The sequence below is a fragment of the Triticum aestivum genome, chromosome 4D, assembly GCF_018294505.1.
Source record: "Triticum aestivum cultivar Chinese Spring chromosome 4D, IWGSC CS RefSeq v2.1, whole genome shotgun sequence".
In the NCBI taxonomy this organism is placed as follows: domain Eukaryota; kingdom Viridiplantae; phylum Streptophyta; class Magnoliopsida; order Poales; family Poaceae; genus Triticum; species Triticum aestivum.
This window is the reverse complement of record NC_057805.1, coordinates 455,836,690-455,857,100: the sequence shown is the minus strand read 5'-3', so window position 1 is coordinate 455,857,100 and position 20,411 is coordinate 455,836,690. Positions and strand designations below refer to the sequence as shown.

Sequence of the window (20,411 nt, the reverse complement as noted above, 5' to 3'; positions counted from 1 at the left end):
GGGCCAGATGTGGACGGAAGTGGATGAGCCCCCCCCCCCCCCCCCCCCCGGCACGCGTGGGTTAAAAAACGACGCTTCCACTGGCTGACTAGTATGCCCGGTGTCGGTGGTCGTCATAAATTAGACAGCGGGCGATAGTTGGGTGGCCGCCAAGTGGGACCACGACGGACACCAAGGGCGTGCGCCGCGTCTGTGCCGACGCATTTCAGGCGCAATTTTGGGCCAAAAATGGGTCCGCGCGGACGCGAAGCAGACGGTTTTGGGGAATGGGTCGGCGCGTTGGGCTGGTGTTTTTGTCCGCGGCGACCCAAACGGACGTGGGCGACCGAAATGGGTCGCCCCGTTGGAGTTGCTCTGAATAGCTATCTAACTTGGATGCTAAATCGGAAAAAAAATGATTGGATGTCTCTTGAAGCAGAAGACATCGAGGGGCAAATGCAAGAAGGATGATGCTCGCCCTCAATCTGGCATCCTCAAGAAGAAATTTAGCAAGTGCAATGGCAAGAACGGTAATGGAGAAGCGCAGGTGCTCCCATGATATAATTGTCTAGGTTGCAAATGTTGGCTCAGATGCGTCTGTTGTCTCTGTCATTATGTCCTTCTCGAGTTGCTGTGGGTCGATGGGGTTCAATTAGTGTGACCCAAGTGTTTGGGGGCTGCAGTTGTTCTGTGTTGGGTGTGTTTGTTGGGGGGGGGGGGGGCCTCTAGCTCTATACTTCAAGAGTAGTTCCCATGAGTGGGCAAGTTTATGACGGTTTTCGCCTGGTTTTTCGTTAATTAAATGGACAACTCTCTTCTTGTTAATTAATGGATGAGGCGAAAAAAATCACCTCTGTTTCGTGAAAACATCATTTCATTTTCAGCTGTCCAAATCAACCAAGCCATACGAGCAACCAAGCAAGCATCCTATTGGAGGTACACAACAATGGAATCATCTTTTCTCCTTCTGTGCATGTTATTAGCATGAATGCGACGGTTATCCTATCAAAACACCCACAAGGACGTTTGGGCACATGAATCCTCTTGGAGCAAAGCTCTGACCAGTAAAGTGTTCAGGGCAGTAATGACCTAGTGTTATTGGGGCCTGATCAGTAAAGCTCCGATAAAGTTAACCTACCCACTGAACCTGATCAGCACAGCATCTATGCTAGGGCAGCCAGTGAAGGTGTACATCCCGAACTACACTATCGCCACGAAGGTCTTTTTGGTCAGCTGCTTATTTAACCTCCCTAAGGCTGATTCCACACAACTACTGTATTACTTTCCCACTGACTTGTATGCATTAACAAGTCAACACCAAAGACAACATGGTAGGAAAAATCACTGGCTAGTCATGGTTGCCTACAGTGATCTGGGTCTGGAGCACGCCTCAATATCAGAATGGTATAACATCACAAAGGAGGATGCCTACATCTGTACAATCACCCATGGTATAATTATCTAGGCTGCAAACATGGGCTCAGATGTGTCTGTTGTCTCTATTGTTATGTCCTTCTCGAGTTGTTATGGGTCGATGGGGCTCCATTGGTGTGACCCAAGTGTTTGGGGGCTGCAGTTGTTCTGTGTTGAGTGTGTTTGTTAGGGGGTCCTGTGGCTCCATAGTTCGGGAGTAGTTCTCATGAGTTGGCAAGTTTGTGATGGTTTTTGCCCGGTTTTCCGTCAATTAACTGGGCAACTCTTCTTCTTAATTAATGGGTGAGGCAAAAATATTGCCTCCGTTTCAAAAGATATATCATTTCATTTTCAGCTGTCCAAATCAACCAAGCCATAGGAGCAACCGAGCATGCATCCTGTTGGAGGTACATAGCAATGGAATCATCTTTATTCCTTCGGTTAATTTTATTAGCAATGGGACTAGGTTATGGGTACACTAATCCTCTTGGAGCAAAGCTCTGATAATTAAACTGTTCTAGGCAGTAATGACCTAGTGTTACAGAGGCATGATCAGTAAAGCTCCGATAAAGTTAACCTACCCATTGAACCTGATCAGCACAGCATCTATGCTAGAGCAGCCAGTGCAGCGTACATCCCCAACACCATGAAGGCCTTTGGTCAGTTGCTTAGTTAACCTACCTAAGGCTGATACCACACAACTACTGTATTTTTTCCCTCTGGCTTGTATGTATCAGCATTCAGCACCAAAGAAAACATGGTAGGAAAAATCACTAGCTAGTCATGGTTGCCTACAATGACCTGGGTCTGCAGCACGCCTCAATATCAGAATGGTAGAACCTCACAAAGGAGGATGCCTACATCTCTAAAATCACCCAGAAAACCAAAAAAATCAGCAGACCTACAGACAAATATATATCTAGTTATGCAGAAACATGAGAAGGAAAACTATATATACTCATCGATGATTAGAAATCGCACACTGTCTTGGAAACTCTCGAACTAAAATGATCTATAAATCTAAGCTACAAGCAAAAGAACTGTAAAAGCAGTCGATGGTGTGCTTAGTGTTCATAACTTAATGTGCATGTTTGAAAAACAGTATGAGGCTAGTCTGTGCCTCTAGTGTAGAAGCTCATGTAGGGCCTGACTTCTCGGAAAGATGTCCCTCCGTGCACCTTCTTGCTTCGGCCTGAACTGAGCTCAACCGTGTACAGCCCAGCCTTTGTATTCAGGAAGATGACACCAACACCTTCCGCAAAACCAACCACCCACATGCGAATGAGGGCAGTAGCAGGGAGCAACGGTTCGAGCTCGATAACTCTGCGTCGCACCCATACTGCAGTTTTGCTGGGACCAGCCTCCATCGACCATAGGCAGAGTCTAAAGTTCATCATAGTCGCTAACAGCAGCATCCCGTCCTCCACACCCATGAGGTCAAGCCACGGCAGGTCATCGTCCTCTTCTTCAGCTAGCGCAATCACCGACAATTTTTGCCCAGCCTTGTCATACTCGACGAGACTGTCGGTCTCCTCACATGGGAAATAGACCTTGTTTCCCACAACAGCACTGTGCCCCGTCGTCTCGATGGCATTCGGTTCCTCAATGGAGACTATGTCACTCCATTTACGAGTTTCCGATGAGTAGGCGGCGGCAAAGGTCATCCTCTGTTCCTCGTCGGAGCCGACAAGGGCCACCAGGAAAGGGCCGCCATGGCAGTAGATATGGTCGCAGCCGTCCTTGGCACAGAGCACCGCGGCATTCCAGGTTACACCCTCGTTCTCTTGCTCGTATTTGTTGTCATCATCGTCAGACCAACCATTCCAGATGATGTCAGCGCAGTCGGGGTCAGCCTTGACTCTCCATCCTTCGCCGGTGATGAGGTCGCAGATAGCGAAGTCCTCAGTCACTTTTAGGGGTGTGGAAGAGGACGAGGCCGTGGCGGGAGTCGAGAACGCGCCAGTGGCGGCGCTCGCGGCACGCCGGCGTGCGGAAGGACGCGGTGGAGACGAAGTTGGAGACCACGTACTCCTTTCTGTAGTGTCTGATTCTCCCCTTTTCCCACGACCTCTTGTGGCGCGTGTTGTGGAGGAAGCCCAGCACGGGCGGCGCCCCGTAGAAGGCGCGGTACTCGCGGGCGAAGTCAGCGTCGGAGAGGATGTCGTGCCAGCTCGTGCAGACGACGGCGGCGCGGACGAGGCTCCTGGAGTCGTCCGGGGGCACGCGCTTGAAGATCTCGCGCATCGCGTCGTCGACCAGCGCCGGAGGATTTTTTTTCCTGCGGCGGAGGTGGCGGGCTCATCGCGAGGGGGATTGGGCCGGCGTCGCTGGGAATGGGGTTTCGGCCGGGGGATTTGGGGGCGAGTTACTGTGTCAGCATGCGGCGGAGGAAGTCGAGTAGGAGCGCCGCCGCGGCGTGGAGTGGGGGATTTTTTTTCTCGGTTTTCCCTTTTCTTTTGGAGTAGGACTGGAGAATGGTAGTAATGGGCTGGGCTGGAGAGGTCCGAGGGGAAGAGGACCGGTCGTGTGCAGCATGGCCCATTCTCTGCCGCACAGTTCAGAAAAGTGCTGCCACATTTTCTCTAACCTTTTTATTTTTATTAATTAAATTTAATATTGTAATAGAATTATGTGTTGAGGTCAGATTATCAGATGGCTAGCGACAGAATTGTGTTAATGAAAGTTTGACGATCGTTTTTTCTAACCCTTTCACTTTAATTTCTTTATTAATATAATTTAATAACATGATTATTTGTTGTGGTCCCGTAGCTCAGTTGGTTAGAGTATCCGTCTGATATGCGGAAGGTCATGAGTTCTCAATCCTCATCAGGACCAGTGTTTTTTATTTCTTAATAAAAAATTTAGTTGCAGTTTTCTAAGTTTTTTTTTTACAAACTGCAGTTTTTTTAAGTATGCATCAAAAGCACAATCTGGGCTGGGCTGGGCTGGAGAGGGACGAGGGGAAGAGGACCCTTACGCGCGGCCCGGCCATCACCTGGTTTAGAAAGTACATTCTGAACCCATGGGCAAAACAAAAACTCTTTTCTCAATGCCGAAAAAAATCTGAAAATAATTTCACGCACACATCTTCACATTCTAAGCATGTGCAGAAAGTTTCGCGGAAAAACAACTTCTTCTTTGGCCTCTGCAAAAAAGACAAAAAATTAGTATTTAGAAACACTGAAATCTTTTTTGATGATTCAAATAAAAAGAGGTTTTCCCACAAAACTTTGTGCCGCACACACATATTGTGAAGATGTATGCGTGAATTTTTATTTTTATTTTTTTTATATTTTAAAACGCGTTTAAAATGCATTTTTTAAAGCAGGTTCATATGTCCATGGGTTCAGGACGTCCTCACTCTACAAGTGCAGATTTGTATCTGTGCTCTGCAACAATCCATACTTCCTGAGATGCAGCGATCATCGTCGAGTCCATTGTTCCTTAATTCTATCCTTGTATCTGATACAATCTTCGTTTAATAAAGTCGCAGAAATTTCAAAAAATGCGTTTGTGGCTAAGCAAGAAAACATAACATGTTTACACATGCCAACAGAAACGGAGGCTTATTTCCTGATGCTGGTTGTGCAGTAGCACTAGTGGTCAGTTATTCGCAAAAAAGAAAAAGGTGAGTTGCGGGACGAAATGAAAGGCTACCTAATGATATTTTTGCTTACTCAAAGGACCATCCTTTGAATGAAATCTCTCTACATCCAACAAGAACTGGAACAGATGATTAAATGTCGCGGGGAATTGCTAGTGCAGAAACTATTCTCAAAAAGAAAAAGGAAAACTGAATCCACAACCGCATTCGACTCACCTCGTCAGTGCATTTTCTCCATCTTCATCAGAGTCAGTGGCCGCCTTTTTTCTCCCGAGCATGCGATGCAGTTTTGCTAACCGCAAGACTTGTGTTCCTGTCCAGGTTGCTGGACCAAAGTGAAGACCACTGCAATGTTTCCGGAGAGTCCACAGTACAGCTCTACAAAGCAGAATAACAGCTTGACCACAGGCCATTAAACAAACAAGTGAGAAATTGCACCAAAAAGGCGTGTTTTATCACTGATGATCTGTCTCTTGGCCACATTCGTCCATAGTGTGAAACCACGGACAAAAACAAATGAATCCTGGTGGGGATTTTAGCTCCCCTGAAATTTCTTACTGCATAGAATAGAGAGATTCCACATAAAAAATCTCAGTAGAGTGCATTTTCAAGACAACAACGTCATCTCTAACAGCCAAAGATAGAGAAGAAGAAATCTGCACCAATTCATGCCACAAAACCGTCAACTGATCGCTAAAATTTCTCCTGACGGACAGTTTGAGCCGCACCCAACTCGGACGAACAAACAAACTCAAGTTTATGGCACAAGCACAAATAGGACAAAAGCGCATCCACTCTAACCAAACTGTTCAACACAACCGGCAGTGAATGAGGCTCAAGTTCACTTCAAATTCTTCCTGGGCAGAAAAAGTAAACCCAAGTCCTGGCGCCATTTGGTTATATCATTGTAGCATCAACAACTGCGCGTTAAGCTTCATCAGATGCTGGCAAAGGCTCCCATGCTGCACCATAAGAGACAAGGCTTCATAAGATGACATGATGACTAGAGAGTGCCCTCAAAATCATTTCATTTATAGCTGTTCAAATAAACAAAAGTGATAGCAGGAAGCATCCACATCACAACACGTTTCGATCTGGACCTACAATGCTACAATGAAACCGTATCTTTCATTTGGGCAGGCTCGCGGGCAAGTGCCTAGTGCATGCCTGGGACTAGGTTATCCGTTATCCTAACCAAAACACCACAAGGATGTTTGGGTGCCAGAGACCTCTTGGCTCACAGCAAAGCTCTGATCACTTGACTGATTTGCAAACTGCTCTTGCCAATCTTAGGACATGATCAGCAAAGTTTAACTAAGGCTTACCGGCTAGTAAAGCCAATCAGCATAACATATAATAGCGCAGCCAATGAAAAATAGATCACCAATTATACATCCACCAAGGAATTCTTTAGTCAGCCGCCTAGTTAATCTGCCCAACGCCAATTCCGTACGACTACTGTATCTTTTTTCTCTGGCTTCTATAGACACAAAGACAACATGGCATGAAAAATCACGGGTTACTCACGGTTGCCTATAAATAATCACCCAGGTCTGCAGCGCGACTCAACACCTGAATGAATAGTACAACAGCACAAAGAATGGGTTCCTACTTCCTAATCTCTACAAATCACCCAGAAACCAGAAAAATGCAAGCAGACCCACATACAGATATCTATCTAGTTATGCAGAAAAATAGAAGAAAAACTCTACATACTCACGGACGTTTAGGAATCACATACCACACTAGGAACTCTCAGACTTAAATTATTCAACTATCTAAGCTACAAGCAATATTAGTAGTTGATGGTGTGCTTAGCGTACTGGACTTAATGTGCATGCTTGGAAACAGTTATCTGTACCTCCAGTGTAGAAGCTCATGTAGGGCATGACCTTATTGATGTACCCTCGGTGCACCTGGTTGCTTTGTTTTGATTTGAGATGAATTGTGTACAACCCAACTTTTGTCTTGATGAAGATGACACCAACACCTTCCGCAAAACCAACCGCCGACACTTCGGTGTTGTCCACGAGGACAGGACGAGGGAGCAACGGCCCGAGCTCGATGAACCTGCTTTGTGCCCGTCCCGCAGCTCCTCTGGGACCAGCCTCCATTGACCATAGGTAGAGTCTAGGCTTCACCACAGACGCAAACAGCAGCATTCCGTCCTCCACCCCCATGAGCTCAATCTTCTGGTCCTGGACCTCAAATGGCGCCTTGATCACAGATAGCTTGTTCTCACGCGTGTTGTACTCCACGACACTGCCATCCTTCACACAGGGGACATAGACCTTATTTCCCAGCACAGCACTGTGCCCCCTGGCATCGATGACATTGGGTTGCTCGACGAAGATCGGGTCGATCCACTTGCCAGTAACTGATGAGTAGAACATGGCGCAGGTTATCCTCCGGTCCCCTGCCACGACGGAGTCCACGCAGGCCACGAGGAAAGGGCCGCCATGGCAATCACGGTGGTCACATCCGTCCCTGGCGCAGAGCACTGTAGCATTACACGCATCCGGGAACGTGATGTGGCCGTCGATTTTCCAGTGCTCGCCGGTGACGAGGTCGGAGACGACGAGGTGGCCGTCACTCTCAGGGGTGTCGAAGAGGACGAGGCCGTGGCGGGAGTCGAGAGCGCGCCAGTGCTTGCGGTCGCGGCGCACCCGCGGGGGGAGGGCCGCGGCGGCGCGGAAGTGGGACGTCCAGTAGGGCGCTCCCTCGTCGGTGTAGCGGTAGTTGTAGAGGAAGCCCAGCATGGGCGGCGCGTCGCGGAGCCTGCGGTAGGCGGGGGCGAAGTTGGGGTCCGAGACCATGGCCAGCCAGCTCTTGCAGCCGCCGGCGACGCGGGCGAGGCTGGCGGGGTTGTCCGCCGGTAGGCGGAGGAAGATCTCCTCCATGACGTCGTCTGGCAGCTCCAGCGTCCGGCGGGAGCGGAGCGGCGGAGGCAGGCTCGTCGCCATGGCCGGGGATTGGGGATTTTGGCGAGGGATTTGGTTTTGGTTTGGGGGGCGAATTCGGAGGTGGAAGACAGTTTTCCCCCCTTTTCTTGTCTTCTTTTGGGATTGGGAGAGAAGTGGAGTTTGGTTTTTCCTTTTTCGCCTCGATGGGAGGACTGGTGTCGCGTGTGGGTGGCTGGTCACCTACGGGAATGGGCTGGGCTGCTGCACTTCACTTGATGCGAGTGTGGGGGATGTGGGATCGAGGAGGAGGCAAAGTCGTGCTTCGTGCAAAGTTTTTTTTTCTCTATTAGGGAAATGCTTCCTCTTTTTTGCGAATGAGGGAAATGCTCCGTGCAAACTAGAAATGGTAAATTCCCTAAAACAATAACGAAATGGTAAATTCCCCAAAACATATAGAAATGGTAAATTCTCTACTAGCAGAAAATAGTAAGTTTTTTTTACTAAGGACTGTGCTAATGTCCATACGTACGGACTATTAGCGATAGATCCAAACTAGTCGCTCGTTTGCAAAAGGTCCTAACAATCCTCCCTCCGGCAACCTCCCAAAGCAAAACAATTAATTTTCACTAATCATGCATGTAGGCGCGGAGACGCAGAGACCCGCTCCATGCGTGTGTAATTTTATGTCTTTCCCCTAATAAACAACGCTGCATGCAAAAAAAAACTGATGTCAACAAAGATTCCATCTAAAGTATAAAATTTAAAGTGTTTTGTAGTTCAAACCGTTGGTCAGATTGAAGAACCGTTTTCACGTAAAAGATTCGTTGCGACGAGACCTTCAAAACTAGATCTCATATTGATATGTTCCGACGACTTTTTTTTATGTAAGAAGTTACCACGCCTTTGCAACATAACTTATCATGTTGTGATGCATAAATTATCATGTTGTTTACATAGAAAATTACCGGGCGTGAAAATGGTTCCTTTAACTTTTCCTTCACATGCACATGCGTGCATGCATTAGAGGGACAAGAAAGAAAATGTGATATCATCATAGATTCTCCCATATTTTGAAACTTCGGTTTATAGATCAAATCGTCGGTCCGATCAAAAAATCATTGTCACATAAAAAATCTACCGCGACGAGACCTACGAAACTAAATCCCATATTGATATGTTCTGATGACCTTTCTTCCGTGCAAATAGTTACCGGCACGAGCTAAGTAAGTTATCAGCTCCGGTGTGTGTCTTATCATGTTGTTTACACATGAGTTACCGTGGTATGTTCTCAATAACTTTTTTTACTGAGGCAAAGTTACCATGGTGTTTGTGCGTGAGTTATCACGCCCGCGGTTTGTATATTATCATACTATTTACACATAAGTTATCGAGTGTATGTTTTCAAACAACTTCATCCCCCGTGGTCAAAGTTACCACGATGTTTATAGTGAGTTATCAAGTCTACGCTGTGTATATTACCTTTTTATTTACACAGAAGTTATTAGGAGAGGGTATGTTTTCGAACAACTTCCTCACCTCCCCCCACCGGCCCTTCTCGGGTCAAAGTTACCGGTGTTTGTGCATGCGTTATCATGTATATGGTACATATAGTACCAAGCTATTTACACGAAAGTTATCAGGGGTATGTTTTCAACAAAGCCATCCGGGTCAAAGTTATCGTGATGTTTGTGTATGAGTTACCAGGTGTGTTGTGTGTGTGGTACCATTCTTTTTGTACAGAATTTACAATGCTATTTTTCAACAACCCCCCCCCCCCCCCCCCGCAAAGTCAAAACTAGTTACCATGTCTGGGCTAAGTAAGTTATCAACATCGCTGCGTGTATATTACCATGCTAGTACACATGAGTTACCGGGGGAGGGCGGTTCAACAGATGTTTTCCCTGGTCAAAAAATTATCACATTTCGACTAGGTAAGTTATCAGTTCTGTTGTGCGTATATTAACATGTTATTTTTCCATATAAGTTAACGGTGTATGTTTGTCAATAATTTTTTTCTTGGGTCAAAAAGTTATCACGATGTTTGTGTGAGAATTATCAACCATGCCGTGAGTGTATTACCATGCATTTACATGAAAATTACCGGGGTATATTCTCACCAAATCACGTGGTAAAAAATTACTGTCTAGTTTGTACTTAAGTTATCAAGTAAACGATGTGTATTTTATCATGCTATTTATACAGAAATTGTTGGGAGTATATTATTCAACAACTTTTTTTTCTAGGTTAATTTTTTGTGGTGTTTGCACGTAAGATAAAAAAAGATACAAAATCAGTGGAGAAATTGCAGATCAAAAAATCACCTAGCATTAGCGCTTCTGGAGCTCGGGTAAATGGCAAGAGCCAGCAAAAATAGCAGCAAATCTACGTTGATCCAAAAATTACCATTCTATTTTGTAGCGCTAGTTAAGTCAAGTAAAGACATGCATAAGAACGAGTCAAACAGCTTCAGTTGGTGCATGGTTTGGGAACTGCTACCTAGTCTGATGGGTAACAGGTTCGAGTCACCCTTCTCATGAATTAATTTTTCTCGATCCCTTTTATCCAGCGGTGGCCATCAATCAGGAGAAAAAATCGGCATAAGTCGACGTGCGGGAGATCCCGGAATTAGTGGGGAGGTGGGCCTTTAAATCACAGAATTAAGGCTGGCCATAGTGGGGTAACATAAGTAGTATCATGCATTTGGGACTCGCAAACATGCTTATGTGGCAGGCCATTAAAGAAGAGAGAGATGGTTATAGTAACATAGATAGATAACGTAACATAATAAATATGATGCTACTAGGTGTCATGCATGGCAATAAATGACATCACTTATGATACTAATCTATGATACTATGCACTATAGAAGTAGTAATATAGACTAGTAACATATGCATGTTACTAGTCTAAGTTACTATTGTGGATCGTTGCAGAAATTTAAATTTTTCTACGCATCACCAAGATCCATCTATGGAGTTTACTAGCAACGAGAAGGAAGGAGTGCATCTACATACCCTTGTAGATCGCGAGCGGAAGCGTTCAAGTGAACGGGGTTGATGGAGTCGTACTCGTCGTGATCCAAATCATCGATGACCGAGCGCCGAACGGACGGCACCTCCGCGTTCAACACACGTACGGAGCAGCGACGTCTCCTCCTTCTTGATCCAGCAAGGGGGAAGGAGAGGTTGATGGAGATCCAGCAGCACGACGGCGTGGTGGTGGAAGTAGCAGGGATCTCGGCAGGGCTTCGCCAAGCACAGCGAGAGGGAGAGGTGTCACGGGAGGGAGAGGGAGGCGCCAGGGGCTGTCGTGCAGCTGCCCTCCCTCCCCCCTCCTATATATAGGCCTCCTGGGGGGGCGCCGGCCCTGGGAGATCTGATCTCCAGGGGCGGCGGCCAAGGGGTGGCTTCCCCCCCCCCCCAAGCCAAGTGGGGGGCGCCCCCACCCCTATGGTTTCTAACCCTAGGCGCAGGGGGAGGCCCAAGGGTGGGCGCACCAGCCCACCAGGGGCTGGTTCCCCTCCCACTTCAGCCCATGGGGCCCTCCAGGATAGGTGGCCCCACCCGGTGGACCCCCGGGACCCTTCCGGTGGTCCCGGTACAATACCGGTAACCCCCGAAATTTTTCCGGTGGCCGAAACTGGACTTCCTATATATAATTCTTCACCTCCGGACCATTCCGGAACTCCTCGTGACGTCCGGGATCTCATCCGGGACTCTGAACAACTTTCGGGTTACCGCATACTAGTATCTCTACAACCCTAGCGTCACCGAACCTTAAGTGTGTAGACCCTACGGGTTCGGGAGACATGCAGACATGACCGAGACGACTTTCTGGCCAATAACCAACAGCGGGATCTGGATACCCATGTTGGCTCCCACATGTTCCACGATGATCTCATCGGATGAACCACAATGTCGAGGATTCAATCAATCCTGTATACAATTCCCTTTGTCAATCGGTACGTTACTTGCCCGAGATTCGATCGTCGGTATCCCAATACCTCGTTCAATCTCGTTACCGGCAAGTCACTTTCAGAGATACCTGTAGTGTACCTTTATAGTCACCCAGTTACGTTGTGACGTTTGGTACACCCAAAGCACTCCTACGGCATCCGGGAGTTACACGATCTCATGGTCTAAGGAAATGATACTTGACATTGGAAAAGCTCTAGCCAACGAACTACACGATCTTTGTGCTATGCTTAGGATTGGGTCTTGTCCATCACATCATTCTCCTAATGATGTGATCCCGTTATCAATGACATCCAATGTCCATAGTCAGGAAACCATTACTATCTGTTGATCAACGAGCTAGTCAACTAGAGGCTCACTAGGGACACGTTGTGGTCTATCTATTCACACATGCATTACGATTTCCGGATAACACAATTATAGCATGAACAATAGACAATTATCATGAACAAGGAAATATAATAATAACCATTTTATTATTGCCTCTAGGGCATATTTCCAACAGTCTCCCACTTGCACTAGAGTCAATAATCTAGTTACATTGTGATGAATCGAACACCCATAGAGTTCTGGTGTTGATCATGTTTTGCTCTAGGGAGAGGTTTAGTCAACGGATCTTCTACATTCAGGTCCGTATGTACTTTACAAATATCTATGTCTCCATTTTGAACACTTTCACGAATGGAGTTGAAGAGACGCTTGATATGCCTGGTCTTCCTGTGAAACCTGAGCTCCTTGGCAAGGGCAATAGCTCCAGTGTTGTCACAGAAGAGAGTCATCGGGCCCGACGCATTGGGAATCACCCCTAGGTCGGTAATGAACTCCTTCATCCAGATTGCTTCTTGCGCTGCCTCTGAGGCCGCCATGTACTCCGCTTCACATGTAGATCCCGCCACGACGCTTTGCTTGCAACTGCACCAGCTTACTGCCTCTCCATTCAAAATATACACGTATCCGGTTTGTGACTTAGAGTCATCCAGATCTGTGTCGAAGCTAGCATCGACGTAACCCTTTACGACGAGCTCTTGGTCACCTCCATAAACGAGAAACATATCCTTAGTCCTCTTCAGGTACTTCAGGATATTCTTGACCGCTGTCCAGTGTTCCATGCCGGGATTACTTTGGTACCTTCCTACCAAACTTACGGCAAGGTTTACATCAGGTCTGGTACACAGCATGGCATACATAATAGACCCTATGGCCGAGGCATAGGGGATGACACTCATCTTTTCTCTATATTCTGCCGTGGTCGGGCATTGAGCCGTGCTCAATTGCACACCTTGCAATACAGGCAATAACCCCTTCTTGGACTGATCCATATTGAACTTCTTCAATATCTTGTCAAGGTGCGTACTCTGTGAAAGACCAATGAGGCGTCTTGATCTATCTCTATAGATCTTGATGCCTAATATATAAGCAGCTTCTCCAAGGTCCTTCATTGAAAAACACTTGTTCAAGTAGGCCTTTATACTTTGCAAGAATTCTATATCATTTCCCATCAATAGTATGTCATCCACATATAATAAGAGAAATGCTACAGAGCTCCCACTCACTTTCTTGTAAACACAGGCTTCTCCATAAGTCTGTGTAAACCCAAACGCTTTGATCATCTCATCAAATCGAATGTTCCAACTCCGAGATTCTTGCACCAGCCCATAGATGGAGCGCTGGAGCTTGCATACCTTGTTAGCATTCTTAGGATCGACAAAACCTTCCGGCTGCATCATATACAATTCTTCCTTAAGAAAGCCGTTAAGGAATGCCGTTTTGACGTCCATTTTCCATATCTCATAATCATAGAATGCGGCAATTGCTAACATGATTCGGACGGACTTCAGCTTCGCTACGGGTGAGAAAGTCTCATCGTAGTCAACCCCTTGAACTTGTCGATAACCCTTAGCGACAAGTCGAGCCTTATAGATGGTCACATTACCATCCGTGTCTGTCTTCTTCTTAAAGATCCATTTATTTTCTATGGCTCGCCGATCATCGGGCAAGTCAGTCAAAGTCCATACTTCGTTTTCATACATGGATCCTATCTCGGATTGCATGGCTTCAAGCTATTTGTTGGAATCCGGGCCCGCCATCGCTTCTTCATAGTTCGAAGGTTCACCGTTGTCTAACAACATGATTTCCATGACAGGGTTGCCGTACCACTCTGGTGCGAAACGTGTCCTTGTGGACCTACGAAGTTCAGCAGTAACTTGATCTGAAGCTTCATGATCATCATCATTAACTTCCTCCCTAGTCGGTGCAGGCACCACAGGAACATCTTCCCGCGCCGCGCTACTTTCTGGTTCGGAAGGGGTGACTATCACCTCATCAAGTTCCACTTTCCTCCCACTCACTTCTTTCGAGAGAAAATCTTTCTCCAGAAAGGACCCATTCTTGGCAACAAAGATTTTGCCTTCGGATCTGAGGTAGAAGGTATACCCAATGGTTTCCTTAGGGTATCCTATGAAGACGCATTTTTCTGACTTGGGTTCGAGCTTTTCAGGTTGAAGTTTCTTGACATAAGCATCTCCAAACTTTCAGAAACGACAGCTTAGGTTTCTTCCCAAACCATAACTCATACGGTGTCGTCTCAACGGATTTCGACGGAGCCCTATTTAAAGTGAATGCGGCAGTCTCTAAAGCATAGCCCCAAAATGAGAGCGGTAGATCGGTAAGAGACATCATAGATCGCACCATATCCAATAGAGTGCGATTACGACGTTCGGACACACCATTTCGCTGAGGTGTTCCACGCGGCGTGAGTTGTGAAACTATTCCACATTTCCTTAAGTGTGTGCCAAATTCGTGACTTAAATATTCCCCTCCACGATCTGATCGTAGGAACTTTATTTTCCTGTCACGTTGATTCTCAACCTCACTCTGAAATTCCTTGAACTTTTCAAAGGTCTCAGACTTGTGTTTCATTAGGTAGACATACCCATATCTACTCAAGTCATCAATGAGAGTGAGAACATAACGATAGCCTCCGCGAGCCTCAACACTCATTGGACCGCACACATCAGTATGTATGATTTCTAATAAGTTGGTTGCTCGCTCCATTGTTCCGGAGAACGGAGTCTTGGTCATTTTGCCCATGAGGCATGGTTCGCATGTGCCAAATGATTCATAATCGAGAGACTCTAAAAGTCCATCAGCGTGGAGCTTCTTCATGCGCTTGACACCAATGTGACCAAGGCGGCAGTGCCACAAGTATGTGGGACTATCGTTATCAACTTTACATCTTTTGGTATTCACACTATGAATATGTGTAACATCACGTTCGAGATTCATTAAGAATAAACCATTGACCAGCGGGGCATGACCATAAAACATATCTCTCATATAAATAGAACAACCATGATTCTCCGATTTAAATGAGTAGCCATCTCGAATTAAACGAGATCCTGATACAATGTTCATGCTCAAAGCTGGCACTAAATAACAATTATTGAGGTTTAAAATTAATCCCGTAGGTAAATGTAGAGGCAGCGTGCCGACGGCGATCACATCGACCTTGGAACCATTCCCGACGCGCATCGTCACCTCGTCCTTCGCCAGTCTCCGCTTATTCCGCAGCTCCTGTTTTGAGTTACAAATATGAGCAACCGCACCGGTATCAAATACCCAGGAGCTACTACGAGTACTGGTAAGGTACACATCAATTACATGTATATCACATATACCTTTGGTGTTGCCGGCCTTCTTGTCCGCTAAGTATTTGGGGCAGTTCCGCTTCCAGTGACCACTTCCCTTGCAATAAAAGCACTCAGTCTCAGGCTTGGGTCCATTCTTTGGCTTCTTCCCGGCAACTGGCTTACCGGGCGCGGCAACTCCCTTGCCGTCCTTCTTGAAGTTCTTCTTACCCTTGCCTTTCTTGAACTTAGTGGTTTTATTCACCATAAACACTTGATGTTCCTTTTTGATCTCCACCTCCGCTGATTTCAGCATTGAATATACCTCAGGAATGGTCTTTTCCATCCCCTGCATATTGAAGTTCATCACAAAGCTCTTGTAGCTCGGTGGAAGCGACTGAAGGATTCTGTCAATGACCGCGTCATCCGGGAGATTAACTCCCAGCTGAGTCAAGCGGTTGTGCAACCCAGACATTTTGAGTATGTGCTCACTGACAGAACTGTTTTCCTCCATCTTACAACTGAAGAACTTGTCGGAGACTTCATATCTCTCGACCCGGGCATGAGCTTGGAAAACCATTTTCAGCTCTTCGAACATCTCATATGCTCCGTGTTGCTCAAAACGCTTTTGGAGCCCCGGTTCTAAGCTGTAAAGCACGCCGCACTGAACGAGGGAGTAATCATCAGCACGTGACTGCCAAGCGTTCATAACGTCTTGGTTCTCTGGGATGGGTGCTTCACCTAGCGGTGCTTTTAGGACATAATCTTTCTTGGCAGCTATGAGGATGATCCTCAGGTTCCGGACCCAGTCCGTATAGTTGCTGCCATCATCTTTCAGCTTGGTTTTCTCTAGGAACGCGTTGAAGTTGAGGGCAACGTGGGCCATTTGATCTACAAGACATATTGTAAAGATCTTAGACTAAGTTCATGATAATTAAGTTCATCTAATCAAATTATTCAATGAACTCCCACTCAGATAGACATCCCTCTAGTCATCTAAGTGAAACATGATCCGAGTTAACTAGGCCGTGTCCGATCATCACGTGAGACGGACTAGTCAACATCGGTGAACATCTTCATGTTGATCGTATCTTCTATACGACTCATGCTCGACCTTTCGGTCTTCCGTGTTCCGAGGCCATGTCTGTACATGCTAGGCTCGTCAAGTCAACCTAAGTGTATTGCGTGTGTTCCGAGGCCATGTCTGTACATGCTAGGCTCGTCAACACCCGTTGTATGCGAACGTTAGAATCTATCACACCCGATCATCACGTGGTGCTTCGAAACAACGAACCTTCGCAACGGTGCACAGTTAGGGAGAACACTTTTCTTGAAATTTTAGTGAGGGATCATCTTATTTAAGCTATCGTCGTTCTAAGCAAATAAGATGTAAAACATGATAAACATCACATGCAATCAAATAGTGACATGATATGGCCAATATCATTTTGCTCCTTTGATCTCCATCTTCGGGGCGCCATGATCATCTTCGTCACCGGCATGACACCATGATCTCCATCATCATGATCTCCATCATCGTGTCTTCATGAAGTTGTCACGCCAACGATTACTTCTACTTCTATGGCTAACGTGTTTAGTAATAAAGTAAAGTAATTTACATGGCGTTATTCAATGACACGCAGGTCATACAAAAATAAAGACAACTTCTATGGCTCCTGCCGGTTGTCATACTCATCGACATGCAAGTCGTGATTCCTATTACAAGAACATGATCAATCTCATACATCACATATATCTCATTCATCACATCCTTTTGGCCATATCACATCACAAGGCACATGCTGCAAAAACAAGTTAGACGTCCTCTAATTGTTGTTGCATGTTTTTACGTGGTTTCTATAGGTTTCTAGCAAGAGTGTTTCTTACCTACGTAAAACCACAACGTGATATGCCAATTTCTATTTACCCTTCATAAGGACCCTTTTCATCGAATCCGTTCCGACTAAAGTGGGAGAGACAGACACCCGCTAGCCACCTTATGCAACTAGTGCATGTCAGTCGGTGGAACCTGTCTCACGTAAGCGTACGTGTAAGGTCGGTCCGAGCCGCTTCATCCCACAATGCCGCCGAAACAAGATAAGACTAGTAGTGGCAAGAAAATTGACAACATCTACGCCCACAACAAGTTTGTGTTCTACTCATGCATAGAAACTACGCATAGGCCTGGCTCATGATGCCACTGTTGTGGATCGTTGCAGAAATTTAAAATTTTCTATGCATCACCAAGATCCATCTATGGAATTTACTAGCAACGAGAAGGAAGGAGTGCATCTACATACCCTTGTAGATCGCGAGCGGAAGCGTTCAAGTGAACGGGGTTGATGGAGTCGTACTCGTCGTGATCCAAATCACCGATGACCGAGCGCCGAACGGACGGCACCTCCGCGTTCAACACACGTACGGAGCAGCGACGTCTCCTCCTTCTTGATCCAGCAAGGGGGAAGGAGAGGTTGATGGAGATCCAGCAGCACGACGGCGTGGTGGTGGAAGTAGCAGGGATCTCGGCAGGGCTTCGCCAAGCACGGCGAGAGGGAGAGGTGTCACGGGAGGGAGAGGGAGGCGCCAGGGGCTGTCGTGCGGCTGCCCTCCCTCCCCCCTCCTATATATAGGCCTCCTGGGGGGCGCCAGCCCTGGGAGATCTGATCTCCAGGGGGGCGGCGGCCAAGGGGTGGCTTCCCCCCCCCCCCAAGCCAAGTGGGGGGCGCCCCCACCCCTAGGGTTTCTAACCCTAGGCGCAGGGGAGGCCCAAGGGGGGCGCACCAGCCCACCAGGGGCTGGTTCCCCTCCCACTTCAGCCCATGGGGCCCTCCGGGATAGGTGGCCCCACCCGGTGGACCCCCGGGACCCTTCCGATGGTCCTGGTACAATACCGGTAACCCCCGAAACTTTCCCGGTGGCCGAAACTGGACTTCCTATATATAATTCTTCACCTCCGGACCATTCCAGAACTCCTCGTGACGTCCGGGATCTCATCCGAGACTCCGAACAACTTTCAGGTTACCGCATACTAGTATCTCTACAACCCTAGCGTCACCGAACCTTAAGTGTGTAGACCCTACGGGTTCGGGAGACATGCAGACATGACCGAGACGACTCTCCGGTCAATAACCAACAGCGGGATCTGGATACCCATGTTGGCTCCCACATGTTCCACGATGATCTCATTAGATGAACCACGATGTCAAGGATTCAATCAATCCCGTATACAATTCCCTTTGTCAATCGGTACGTTACTTGCCCGAGATTCGATCGTCGGTATCCCAATACCTCGTTCAATCTCGTTACCGGCAAGTCACTTTACTCGTACCGTAATGCATGATCCCGTGACCAACCACTTGGTCACTTTGAGCTCATTATGATGATGCATTACTGAGTGGGCCCAGAGATACCTCTCCGTCATACGGAGTGACAAATCCCAGTCTCGATCCGTGTCAACCCAACAGACACTTTCAGAGATACCTGTAGTGTACCTTTATAGTCACCCAGTTACGTTGTGACGTTTGGTACACCCAAAGCACTCCTACGGCATCCAGGAGTTACACGATCTCATGGTCTAAGGAAATGATACTTGACATTGGAAAAGCTCTAGCAAACGAACTACACGATCTTTGTGCTATGCTTAGGATTGGGTCTTGTCCATCACATCATTCTCCTAATGATGTGATCCCGTTATCAATGACATCCAATGTCCATAGTCAGGAAACCATGACTATCTGTTGATCAACGAGCTAGTCAACTAGAGGCTCACTAGGGACACGTTGTGGTCTATCTATTCACACATGTATTACGATTTCCGGATAACACAATTATAGCATGAACAATAGACAATTATCATGAACAAGGAAATATAATAATAACCATTTTATTATTGCCTCCAGGGCATATTTCCAACAGTTACTCCCCACTATGACTAGCCTAACGGGGAGGTGCACGATCACCAGCCTAACGGGGAGGTGCACGATCAATGAAGAAAGGGCAGTCAGATCGGGACGTAAACTCAACCGTAGGAATAGGATCCAACGACGTGTGATGTGTGCGGATCTGTCGCTAAAATCCCGCCGTCCGGATTAGCTTTTCCGTTTTACTAAAGATAACTCATGGGCCTTACTAAATTATTGTCAAACATACTCATGTGTGTGAATATGAATACAAGAAGAAAATGAATTTTGCTCAGTCAATGTAAAAACGGTTGCCATTTTCTGGTTAATTATTGACAGTAGTTGAATCAAAGGTTTTATTCTCCCATTACCACCTGTATGAAGTTCTTTTCTTCAAAAGGCATTCATATCTATTACAAAAACTCCCTCAATAAACTTTACCCAGGAAAGTTCTAATTCTTTTATAAATTCATATGAATTTATTACTCAAATGCCGAGGGCGATTCTCCTTTTCAAAAGAATAATATGAATTTATTACTAATGCAATTTCTAAAGTATAAAACACCTAAACATAATAAAATTTATATCGAGGCCCGTGAGCCACCTAACGACCACTGCAATGGCTAGAACATGTCGCTGCTCACATACTGGAGCTGGCGATGATAGCCATAAAGTCTTCATGCGCATGCCGCTAAGGACTAGCGCCCCAGAGACGTAGTCATCGTCGTTGAACCTTGAATCGATGTGAACCTAACACCAAATCTCGTTGTCCCTATGCACCACAATAAACCCTAACCTCGCCACCACAAGAAACTGGCAGGAATCTTCTAATCCGCTCTGATGGACGAACTTGATGAGGACCGGAGCCTGGAATACTGACTCGAAGAAGAAGAAGAGTCGCCATCCGTCCAATTGCCGCCCCTACAAGAACTAAAATCCTAACCTATCTACAAGTCAGAGCTGAGACACCAAGATTCCTCTCCCTTCTACAGACCGTTGAAGCGGCTGGCAGA

The 20,411-nt window shown here is 46.7% G+C and overlaps 2 protein-coding genes and 1 non-coding gene across 3 annotated transcripts; 1 reads left to right on the top strand and 2 right to left on the bottom strand.

Moving 5' to 3' along the window:
- Positions 1-2,460: 2,460 nt before the first annotated feature.
- On the bottom strand, positions 2,461-3,056 carry LOC123100293 (uncharacterized). The gene has a single exon (XM_044522237.1). The coding sequence runs from the start codon at positions 3,054-3,056 to the stop codon at positions 2,502-2,504; it is 555 nt and encodes a 184-aa protein (XP_044378172.1). The 3' UTR covers positions 2,461-2,501.
- A 1,095-nt stretch (positions 3,057-4,151) lies between these two features.
- TRNAI-GAU (transfer RNA isoleucine (anticodon GAU)) lies at positions 4,152-4,227 on the top strand. The gene has a single exon. It is a non-coding gene; the product is annotated as a tRNA-Ile (tRNA).
- Positions 4,228-5,513: 1,286 nt separating this feature from the next.
- Positions 5,514-8,568, bottom strand: LOC123097057 (uncharacterized). The gene is made up of 3 exons (XM_044518828.1): positions 8,560-8,568; positions 6,858-8,139; positions 5,514-5,958 (listed from the first exon to the last, which is right to left on the bottom strand). Exons 1-3 carry the CDS (start codon positions 8,566-8,568, stop codon positions 5,924-5,926), a joined length of 1,326 nt encoding a protein of 441 aa, XP_044374763.1. The 3' UTR covers positions 5,514-5,923.
- Positions 8,569-20,411: the final 11,843 nt, after the last annotated feature.

What these genes read in the sequence shown, in the direction of transcription:
- LOC123097057 (XM_044518828.1), bottom strand. An exon ending in CATGAGCTTCTACACTGGAG is followed by an intron (nt 5,959 to 6,857) that starts GTACAGATAACT and finishes CTTATGGTGCAG; the next exon opens with CATGGGAGCCTTTGCCAGCA.
- LOC123100293 (XM_044522237.1), bottom strand. Translation starts at nt 3,056, where the DNA reads ATGACCTTTGCCGCCGCCTACTCATCGGAAACTCGTAAATGGAGTGAC.